The 12,104-nt window shown below is 38.5% G+C and overlaps 1 protein-coding gene across 1 annotated transcript in view; it reads left to right on the top strand.

Annotated features, from left to right (window-relative positions):
• Window positions 1-3,155: 3,155 nt before the first annotated feature.
• LOC149189114 (mitogen-activated protein kinase 6-like) overlaps window positions 3,156-12,104 on the top strand; it is a 139,478-nt gene continuing 130,529 nt past the window's right edge. Inside the window, exon 1 of the mRNA XM_089411763.1 lies at window positions 3,156-3,556. Within this exon, the coding sequence (XP_089267889.1) occupies window positions 3,396-3,556 (161 nt within the window). The 5' untranslated portion in view covers window positions 3,156-3,395. The remainder of the gene's footprint in view (window positions 3,557-12,104) is intronic.

Here is a 12,104-nt window from a genome sequence, read left to right as displayed (position 1 = left end):
CATCATCAAGCAAATGCAACAAGTATATAAGTGTAAGAGACACACATGCAACTAACATGCATGCATGACCAACACACATTCAACCCATTCAGTCCGAGAGTTGAACCATGCTTTGATACCACTCTATAACACCCTCCTCCCACATCCACCCAAGTAACCATGCCAACTGGGGTAAACATGAGACGAGAGGCTACTATGATCAGATTCGACCTCCTAGGTAACCTTAAGGAAGTGGAATCGACGAAACATCACATGCAGTCATCCAACACCATCAACAGAACCCTTAGGAGACAAGTCAGCCACTCAGACAACCTGTCCCTAGGTCCCACTGTTGTTCTAGACAATTTAGGTCTCTGGTCGCTCCCTTGCCCATAGCATGAGAGTGATTGAGCCTTAATTTGTCTAGAAAAACAGTGGGACCTAGGGATAAGCTGTTTGAGTGGTTGACTTGTCTCCTGAGGGTTTTGTTGATGGTGTTGGATGGCTACATGTGATGTTCCGTCGATTCCACTTCCTTAAGGTTACCTAGGAGGTTGAATCTGATCATAGTAGCCTCTTTTCTCATGTTTACCCCAGTTGGCATAGTTACTTGGGTGGATGTGGGAGGAGGGTGTTACAAATCCAACCATAAGAAAATTAGAGCAAGTGCACCTCTATTTATAAAGGAAATATTGATTTTATAGGAGAAACGCCCCTAGTCTAGCCTATGATGTGGAAAAAGGTCGTCTTCTTTAATTAACTAATCTAAACTACATTGTTTCAGGAGAATTCATGCCACATGTACAAAGCAAAGGGGCACATGCAAAAAGTGACCCATCTCCATAAATGAGGGGTATAACTAGGGTTTTGGTGCAACAACTAGCCTCCAAAGTTCCTTCAACAATGTTTTATCTTCCAATTATGGCTTCCTTTGACTTAACAATGGGCATACAAGCCCCATACTTCCACCAATAGTTCTCTAAAGGGTAGTTTCCTTAATCAAAGTGCAAGTAAGATCCCACTTCTCCATCAAGATGTCATTCCTTGTTTATGAAGGTTTACAAACAAACAAGTAGGTTATTGTAACATGGGTATGCTCTAAAATACTAGCTCCAAAAGTTAAGGGTGAAGATTTTCAAAGTGATAAGTTGTTGCCACTTCAAAGTGAACATCTAGGATGAAAATGACCCCCATAACACATTTTCCTTCACAAAATCAACCATGGCCACCTTTTAGCAACAAAAGTTCTCCCCTATGTGTGGACATGTGAACATGTAATCCCCCAAATGGTGTAACATCAAAATCACAAATCAAGTGTAAGGATTAGAAAGGGTTGAGCCTTCTATGAAATCATAAGTAAAACCCCTGTAAAGGTGGGCATATTCAACTTAAAAATTTATGAGGAGTGAGGTACAAAAGTCAACCCCTTTTGAATCGACATCATCTTTAGGGTATAGAGATTGGCTTTGGATTGTATATTCATATTTCGCCCAAAATAGAGGCTAACCCCTCATAGTTTTGCAAATATAAAGTTTGTCTCCAACATTCATTTTTTGCACTTGGAGTCTCACACACATATATACACACCCCATAGGTTTCTTCCACAAATACCTAAGTTATGGGAATGCACAACTAAGGATATTGCAGGACATTATGTATAAGCTTCATTAAGTAATTAGATCTAGTGTAGGATAAGGCCCATGAGTTCAATCATTTTCAACTTTGCAAATCCTTGTGAATGTCCATTCGCTATTTATCTTTGTCTCAACGTAATCACTCTACCACAAGGTTCTAGGTGTATGTGATGCCATGGTAACAAAAGGATTATCCCAAATTTGATGTATTATTTTGGATCTAGCAAGCACCGCAACAAAGAGATATTAATTGGTACATTGCATGACCTCTCTCAACTAGGGTTCAAACCCATAGAAAACTTAGCATGGTGACAACTTGTTTCCAAATGTTGATTTTCTCCAAACCAATAACAAACCCATTTGGTATTAATTTTGTGATAGGAATATCCCAAGTCATCAAAGTGGGGTAGCAAGCCTATTTGCAAATGACCTTGTTAGTACAAAATAAATTGTGTGTAAGGGTTGATCTTTATCTCGCGAAAAAAAACTTGTCGAAAAAATTGAGTTTATCCACTTGTTTACTCCATTGTTTTATGGCAAGGAAAAGTTCAACCTTATCAACTAACTTTTTAAAATTTTAATGATTCAGATAACTAAGGTTTTGGAACTATAATTTTCAATAAAATCCCCAATCAAATTTATGATTTTTTTTAATAAAAAAATTGAACTCATCGAATTATTAGCTTAATCTTATGTGTGTTTGTATTATTTATCAATCCCATGATAAATCATCTATATATGTCATTTGACTTACTATGATTCTTAGAGTTCGAAGAGGTTGCATATTCAAAAACCCACTAATAACTATTACTAATACTTTAGATACAACTAAAAGGTATGTTATCTAGATAGGCTAATTATAACAAGGTTTGAATTGAGTGACCAATATAAAAACACTAGAAGTCTAAGTAGTTCAAATTGATCGTATATTTTAGAACATAGTAATTTTTAAGTGCCACTGTTTGGAGTTTCTGGCGGGTTTTTCGCTAAAATCTGACAAAAAAATTTGTGGTCAAATCCTGATTTGTGTTGTTTAAATTGTTTTTACTAGATATATGGATTCAACACTCTCAAAAACCCTTAAGACACTCCAATTGTGAAAAATTCACTTGTCAAACGAATTTCAATTAATCCCTACCAAATTTTAAACAAATTAAATAAGAAAACTTTCCAAAACTTATCTTTAAAACTCTCCCCCAAAAAAAATGGATAGTTAACCGGTGTGAACCAGTACAAACAGCATTTGACCTATAAACGACCGAGGATAAATGTCGTGGAACGTGCCACACCTGATCAAATTGCATGTGCAATAACTAACTTAGCGTGACGATGTCATGCTGCTTCGGACAACCACAAATCTACATCTGCGTTTTGAACGGCGTACTCTTTCGTCGCTGATTAACATGGTATATTTCATACGATGAGGCAGTTCACATGAAGGAAGTTTAGATATTTAATCTTCGCCAAAATTATGCCCATTGCCGACCCAAACGCCATTGACTTTACTGTTTCAATAGATATATAAATATGTCAACCATTTTCGTGGGTTCGATGTCGTGTCTGACAGGAAGATCTACCCCACCTGTGATGAAGGCGCCGACCTTTCAAGGCCACCAAGAACATTCGTCGAAGCCATTCAAATTCCCTTTTGCGATCAGAGCAGTGCTGGATTCCTCCCCGTTCCTGCTGGGTGCTGCGAAGTAGCAGAAGAAGAAGCAGCTTCTGGAGGAAAGAGAAGCAGAGGGTTTGCGGTTTGTGGATGCAGAAGAAGGAGGCACCGCCATGGAAGCGAGCGCTGCGGCAGCTGACGGTCACATACAGGGAATTCTGACTCATGGTGGTCGGTATGTACAGTATAATATCTTCGGGAACCTCTTCGAGGTTTCCTCCAAGTACGTTCCTCCGATACGACTTATCGGCCAAGGCGCCTATGGCATTGTTTGGTAATTAAGCTCTCTAGACACCCCCAGAACGCTGTTTTTAATTTCCTCGTAAAGTTGTTGGCGTGCCTGTGGGAATTGAACCCGCGATTGCTCTCTCAGCCTTATTTTTTGTTATCATAAATTTAGAATTTAGGGTTTACAGTTTATACCCTGTAAAGATAGGCTGCACATTGCGAGATTGTAAAACCGCAGATAATGACGATCACCTGTAAAACAGTTTTCACAGATCTATAGCCATTGAGGTGAATTTGAGTCAATTCCCATTATTTTTAGTCATAATTCCTAGAGTATTCATCCAGGAGCATACAAATTTACTAGAAGAATAGCTCGATGAATGCTGAGAGAGAGAGAGGACATTTTAGATGCTTCAGCAGTTACACCTACACAACACTTTCCACAGAATTCGCATTATTTTTAGCGAGAATTCCTAGGGTATTCATCCACGAGCATGCAAATTTACTAGAAAAATAGCTCGGAGTATTGATCCGAGTCATCCACGACCATACAGATTTACTAGACAGAATAGCTCGATAAATGCCGAGAGAAGGAGAGGACATTTTTAGATGCGTTAGCAGTTACATCCACAGCATGTCACAAAGAGGAGGGGGAAGCCATTCGTTGGGCAACCAGTGGACTATTATGTTTAGGGGGAAGCTATTCATTGGATAACCAATGGACCATTATGTTTGTTAAAAGCCTTCTGATTTTATGTGTACACCAATTAACAGAAGGATCACTTATTGACATAAGGATCATGACATGCTGGAATTTATATACTGCATCAAAACTCACGATCATTATTGACATAAGGATCATGATATGTTGGAATTTATATACTGCACCAAAACTCACCACCATTATGGAATGACATACAAAAGAGTAACAGGAATTCACTCAACAACGAATAAGCAAATCCAAAATGGAGAGTTCTCTTTTTTTCTTTCGAAAAAACTCTAGTATAACTTCGCAATATTGTGATCAGACTCGACCAAATCAACTCGATTAGGCTGAGGCTCACTGGCTTTGGGCCCAAACTTTTACAAACAGGCCGTTGAGTCGGCCGGAGGCAGAGTCGATCATTGATTCGGGTTGACTTGCTGAGTCGATGACTGATCCGACCTGACTTGTCCAAGTTGATGATTGACTTGGCCTGACCCTGTGGATTCAATGTCTGACTGGCTGAGTCAAACAAAAACTGGTCGAATGCCTACCCACGAGCCCAATTGGCAAAAAGGAACAAAGGAAGAAGAAAAAAAGTAACCCTAAGGCAGTAAGTAACTTTTCCAGAAGATGATGTTAGTAGGTTGGACTTGGAGCTGCTTATCCTGCTAGAGATGCATGAGTCGAGTGTTGGAACTTCAGGGGCAACCCCTCAAGAGGGGAGTAGGACAGATGCAAAGGCTGATCCAGAGAACATTCTCGAGGATTCAGCATATGCTGCTGATCTTCATGAATCGCAACTTACAAGTGAGTCATGACAAAACATGTACACAAATAGTTTATAGTTTGATTAATATCGGACTTTAGAGGCCATTTAGAGTCAGTTTTTTTTTCTTTTTTCTTTTGATGAAATGCACATCTGGTGGAAATTCATCAGGCACTTCTCTTTATTCTGAGAATGTTACCAAGGGAAAACTGACCAGCTGCAATGTTGGCAGCCTAACCTGGTGGGGACATTGAGTGAGGTCCACAATATTCACAGAGACAGCCAGCCTGGGGACTTGACCTTTTTAACTCCTTTTTGTAATTCATAGCACTCAATCACTTGAGCTAACCCACCCGGCTTTACAGCTTCATTGTTTATGTACTCTGTCCCAGAAATTTAATTTTATCTTATATCTTATAGTTTATGTTTCTTGATGCAATTTTGCCTATTTACGCTCTCACATGCAATATAAATTAGCAAACTTAAATATTTGGTGTCTAATTGTTTATAATTACAATTTTACATTGATCTGTGTATGTATATATATTATTAAATATTTCTTTATTGGCCGAGTTGGAGTCAAGTCTTAGTCTTTGCTCTCTCTGAGTCCAAGTTTGATAGCTTTGCATGGCAATAACTTGGTTTTTTATAAAATCTAAGAACATAAACTCCTAAAAAGTCAGGGAACATACACTCAGCCATCAATCGACAAACTTGGCAATAACTTGACATTAAATCAATCAACGAACTGGTGATAACTTGACAATAACTTGGTTTTGAACCAAAACTCGGGGAGTTGAAAATATCAACTCAGTGAATCAAGCAAGTCTTGTTTTTTTAAGAAGCTAGTCACACCTTTGTATTACGTAATCAAAATCAACATTCCTGTGGCTACTGGTCTGCCACAGGGGAAACCAGACCAGTAACGCAGAAATATTATTTTTGGTGAAATTGTCAGTTTGGATGTAATAATAGAGATATGTAAGTCATACAGTCTAAGATTGTGGAAAAATATACTAAATGGCCTAATACTAGAGTTGATGAGTAGGCTGTATAGCCCGCTCTAAAAAGTTAAAACAGTAATAAAAATCCCCACCATTTATTCTGGGGGAATCTGTCTGTTGCACTGAAGGTTCAGCCTCCCCTTATTATCTGTTTGGGAATTCTAGGTCTCTTGGCAAGAGTAGCCACCTTGTGATCCAGCTTGTTCGCTTGCAGCTGCAAAGCATCTATGCACAGGAGAATCCCCTGTTGTGCTTCAATTCTCTCTACCAAAACTTTTCCATTAATAGTTTTAATTTGCCAGTATAGATTTACTGTTTGCATATACTGGGTTTGTCTTGACTCTTGATCGGTATTACCCAGGTCTGGGATCTATTGCCCTATATTTTCTTCCACCTCTATATCTGGCAGAAATCTTGTAATGTTCCTAACTTAAACAAACAGTGATATATAAAGCAAAAACAATTCTCATCACAAATTTTTTTAGCAAACAGTTCATGCTCATAGAAACTCCAGAAGTAGAACCAACTGAGCCATTTTATCAATCAATGGAGCAAGTACAATAGTATGGATGAATGCACCTGGGCTTGCCTCAATGGCAAGCGTGACAAAATCCAGGTGATGAGACAATGATGTCAAGTACTGGAAAATGTTTGTTCCTCTAAGCAATCTCCTCCTCAAATACTTCCCTTAACCTCCTCGACAAAGTTCAGCCTCAAACACTGATACTCTACCTCCCACGTGTGCACCAAGTGTTGCCTCTGCGCTGGCCTAGGAAGTGCGAAAGTCACACTGCAAAGAAGCACACTCCTCTAGCTCCCAAACTATCCAAAGTGACAACAAACCTCCTATGCTTCCTATCTGGAAAATCTCCCAACCAAACTCCACTGCAAGACACCACAAGCAAACTCAGCCTCCTCTTCACTGCGTCCTCCAGTAATACGCACCACCTGGAGGTGAATGCAACTGCTGGAAACCACAATGGAATCCTCCTATGGAAGAATGAAGAAAAACCTTCCTAGGGTGGCACTCGAAGTCCCCCGAAGAAAAGGTGAGCTTTTCACTTGAAGAACTTGTGTTGAACAACAAGTGGCTCGGCTAAGCAGCTCGTGCAACCAAAGAGAAATCGATATGCTAAAAGATGAATGAAATGAGGAGAACTACCTTCCTTATATAGATTTCATGGAACACTTTTCCCTCCAATTTTACCTCCACTGAGGGCCCTCACTTAACCATCTCCATGCAAAACTTAACCACCTCCATGCAAATCGAACTGGGGAGTGCATTTTTCCCTAGTGTGGGTAGCTCCCATGTGTAATTTAACCACAACAAAAATAACTTTTCCCTAGTCTAATCTCCAATAAAATCAAATGGGCCCCACTATCTCCAAAATTGGCCCCAAAATGCAATAATTATTCTTGTTCCAAATTAATTTAGGAAGGGACATGACAAATCTCCTTTCCACTCTTGCTTCATTTTCTGCAATGTCTATTTCCTCTCCTGCTTTCCTAGTGGTATGCACCTATTAGTGTGCTGCAGAGGCTTCTGCATGTGCTTGTGCTTCTGTGTGGGAGGAGACTTGTTGGCCTCAGCTTCTGCAGTGGCCACATGAAGAACAAGGTTGCGGTACATAGTTAGGGGTGGGGGTAAGGGATAGAGTGCGCATGGAAAGGAGCCCATAAGAGTGACCAGCTAGACAGAACCCACTACCCCAAGAGATTGAATAGGGATGCTTTGTGCTGCCAACTTGTGTCTTTGATAGATAATTTGAATGGTGAAATAGAATGGGAATTAATGTAAAGATTCAAGCTAAGGAGACCAGAAGGGGAAGGATATTCTATGAATTGAAACTTAAAGAAAATCAGACATGGTTGCAGAAAGAAACAAAGAGATTGGGTGATGTAGTGGAAAGTTATCCAGTAAGCTTGATTTTGGGTGGTGTCTCTTTGACGAACCATGATCTCCTCCATCGTCGCGAAGCGAGGCTCCTTAACTAGGCTATAATTAAATTTGTGTGTTGCAACTACCTTCATTGAATGCATCTGTTGTGTGAGATGATGGGCTTTAATGTCCTTCATGTTGCCCCTACAATCTAGGCGTTGGCGTTCTCCCATGTAGCAGTGAATGATGGAGGCAATTGGTGATGGTTTGTTGGGAGTGGTTAGTGATATTTGGGCTGTCTAGAACAAGCACCCTATATGGGGTTTTTGCAAAGAAGGACATGGGGGTGGGCTTTGATCCATTTATGTGTGCACGAGTCACGAAACCTTTAATATAGTCTCTTTTGGTGCAACCACATGTTCAGACACTACCTTAAGGTGCCCCCATGGCTTCAAGGCTAGGCCCTCACCGTAATTGAACCTTTCCCATTAATGAAATTCTTCACTTTACACCATTGGATTCAATGCCTTTTGGGCGTCAAGCAAGTCTTGTTACTATGTTCACAGTTAGTCAATGAAATTAAGTTTGGTTAAGCTCTGTACTTTAATCTTATTCTAGTATAACCAATTTGCCATCTTTATTACAATTAAACTGATTGTTGGTGGGTGTTTAAAAGAAGTGAGCTCCTCATAATTCTCATTGCATTCCTTGTATCTCCTCCTTCAATCATATTCTAGTACAACTAATTTGCAATCTTTATTATAGTTAAATTGATCGTTGTCCAGTTTCCAACAAAATGAATTCATCATAAACTTGTTCCATTGGTCCATTAACATTTGTATATAACCCTCACTACATTCCTTATTTCATGCTGTTATTGCTTGGTGATTTTTGTAGCTCGGGCAGGTACTTTTGCACAGGCCTTGTGTCTAGGCGGGCAGAAGTTGCCCACATTCTTCTTAGAACACTTGCTCAAGTATGAGCAAGTTGCTAATGTGACTTAGCCTATGTCTAACTTAGGAAAAATCACATATTAATATGTTGGCTTATCGAGCTAAAATAAACTTAGGAAAATTAAAGTAATTTTGTAATGTCCCCAATGGATTAATTACCCTAAGAGACAAAGTAGCTTATTAATCCACGTAGGCTATAGTCTTTGATAAAGGGGAAAACCCCAATTACCCAATGTTTCGGTAACATGGGGTAAGTTTTGGGATAGTTGGGGCAAAAATCCCAAGTCAGGGGTTGTCATGAACCCCTCTCAATTAATTAAGGAGGAGAAATCCCCACAAGGAAATCGATAAATACAAGAGAGTTAGAATCATTTTGATCATCGTTGAATTGCATTTGATATCTCTGTTTTTTTGAGATGAGGCTTTGGGGGTTTAATACCCGTTTCTTCTTGATTGGCTTTGGTGGAGGTGATCCCACCCTATCTAATCCTTTGTCTATTTCGGTGGAGCTGATCCTATCCTACCTAGACACTCTTCTTCTTGTTCTGGCACAAGTCATTGGAGCAATTTTGGTTTGGTTTGAGGATTGATTATTTTTCCTTTTGGCATAGTGTATTCATTGGAACAACTTGGATCTTGTTGATAAACAAGAAGGCAGATCTAAAGCAAGGTCCTTTTGTGGCATCCCGGGGTTTAACCGCCACCGAATCAATATTTTGATACGGCCACCTTATGTATGGATTCATTGAAAATCTAAGCTACATGAAGGCTATTTAGTGGCTGTCCTAACAACCACAAGTTGGCCAAGAAGAGCTGGTTTAAACCAGCATTTCTTGGTTGCCATAGGATAGAGTTTTATTCAAGTTTTAGTATAGTTAACTTGTCAATTTTTTCTAATTTAGTTTGATCACTAATCTTGCGGATGCCCAAGTAAGCTTGGCATCTTTCACCTTGTCTTTTGCTGACCTCTTTTTGCAGTGATCAAGTGTCTCCTAAGGCTGATCTCTCTCTCATTTTGGGACTGATATTGGGCAGAAAAGGATTTGTTTTGCTTGGTAGAATTTCTCTACTCAAGAGGGCTGATTTCTACTGCATTTTAGTGGGCAGATTTGTCCTATTTTGGACTGATATATTGTAATTGTTTTAGCAGACTTTCAAGCTCCCTTTTTGGGCAGATTTGAAAGGAAAGTAACCAGTCCTTTGGGCAGATTTGAAATCCCTCTTAGAGAGGGTTCAATCTTTTTTGTATTTGTGACATTAACCTCCTTGGAATTTCCCAATATTGCTAAGCAATTGATTCCTAAGTATAACTAATTTTCATTTAGTTTCTCCCAAGAAGAGATTGTTGGTTATAACTTGCCTTTTTGTAACTAATTAGACTTGGAAGAAGTACCTTTTCCCTTCAGAGGGACAACTTGTAAACCTCTCCAAGTGACTTGCTCCATATCCTCATCATCATATAAAGGGATCATAACTCTAATAAAAATCACCTTTTTTTTCGGAAGCTTGGGGACTCTTTCCCCTTGGCATCCCACAGTGTTTGATTGATTTGTTTGTTTCATCATTTTAACACCGAGTAGATTAGATTAACATTAGTCACTTTCATTTTTATTCTTTTTGCTTTCATTCCATGCATTGTAATTCATATTCTCCAAAATTCCCAAGCAAAATACTTGGATGAGTCTTGTGAACTTATTTTAATTTGTTTTGAGCATTCCATTTTATTGCAATCAAATATATTATAGCTTGCCTCATCGCAATTCCATTTTCTTATTTGCATAAGTTGCTCTTGTTCCTTTTTCTTAAAAGCATTATTTGTTTATACAAGGCATCTTCATCACAACTTTGGCAAATTGCAAATTCTTTCATTGCTTTTCAAATCAACCAAGAAGCAATTCATCACACTTTACATTTCACATTGTGTACTTGATATCATTGCTTTTGATTTTATAAGTTGGTTTATAATCTCAACGCATTTTGCTCAAGCAACTTTATTTCAAGTACTTTGCTTTCAATCCGTTTCATTTCGAAGCACTTTTTCTAGCAAAGCATCTAGTTGGATTATTGGGAGTGGTCTCTCAATTGATCATATCCTTATGTTGCTTTGGTGCTGTCATATATGTTGGTTATGAATGATATGTGATGTACTTGCAAAGTTATTTTTTATGTTGAACCACATGTGATGATTTTGTATTTGTGAATGCATTTATTTTGAAGCATATGTCATGATTTATCTGTCTAATGGTGAATTGTAAATTGGTTTAACTCATCTTGTTAATTTTTAGGGCTACATTGTTCTTTGCTATAGATAATTGCATTTTTAAACTTCTTCATAATTTAAATATCACATTCACCCCATAACATCTTAACATTATTAGCAATTATGTAGAAAGAACAATAACATCAACATTGCAGTAAAACATAAAGGAACAACAACAAAAAAGGCATGCACAAAGAGGACACTGAGATTTTTGTCAGAGAGCAGGGAAAAACCCCACGAAGGGGAAAACCAATCCAAATTCTTCTTCTACTAGATATTCATCACTTGTTCAACTGAGATACAAAGTACAATAATCATGAGACATCATCATCCAACATATAAGGCCTCCTAGGACCAACCTGAGTTAGTTCACAACTTTGTTTGTGAACTGAACAAAACAAATCCAAGAGAGTTGCTATCATATCACAATATCATATCTGCCATATCTATCATAGAGACATTGACATCACTGTCATACTGTCATAGCAACACTACCATCACTGTATCATAAGCAAGGTCACTATCATCATGGAGTCAGGTCACTGTAGCATATGAATATAAGAACAAGATTACTGTTACATTAAGCCACTGCCAAGTCATAATAAATGTCACTGTCATGCCATATCGAATGCCACTGTTATCAAGGGCACTACCATTGTCCATTGGAGTTACAACCATGTCATCCATTAGGATTATGGTCATTAATAAGAGCATTGTCATCATAACTGTCATCATAAATCTCAATACCTTCATATAAGAGCAAAGACATTGATTAAGGCATGTTAGCAAAATCCTAACTGGTTAGATGTATTAGGGTTGCTTCCTTCACTGTATTCTGGCAAATAACCTTATGCCATGTTATATAAACAATGTTACAGATCTATCAAGTTTTACTGCCATATCCAAGACAACACTGTATTTCTAAGTAACCATCAAATATGTTCTAGCCATAGTCGCATAGAATATTGTTTCACCATTATATAAACTTATTGTCTCATATTAAGGTTATCATAATGATATTGCAAG

Source organism: Pinus tabuliformis, chromosome 3_1 (assembly GCF_031772625.1).
Source record: "Pinus tabuliformis cultivar Carrire ecotype Pingquan chromosome 3_1, CPIR1, whole genome shotgun sequence".
Lineage (NCBI taxonomy): Eukaryota > Viridiplantae > Streptophyta > Pinopsida > Pinales > Pinaceae > Pinus > Pinus tabuliformis.
Note: the sequence above shows the minus strand (reverse complement) of the source record. Positions and strands in the feature narration are given on the sequence as shown.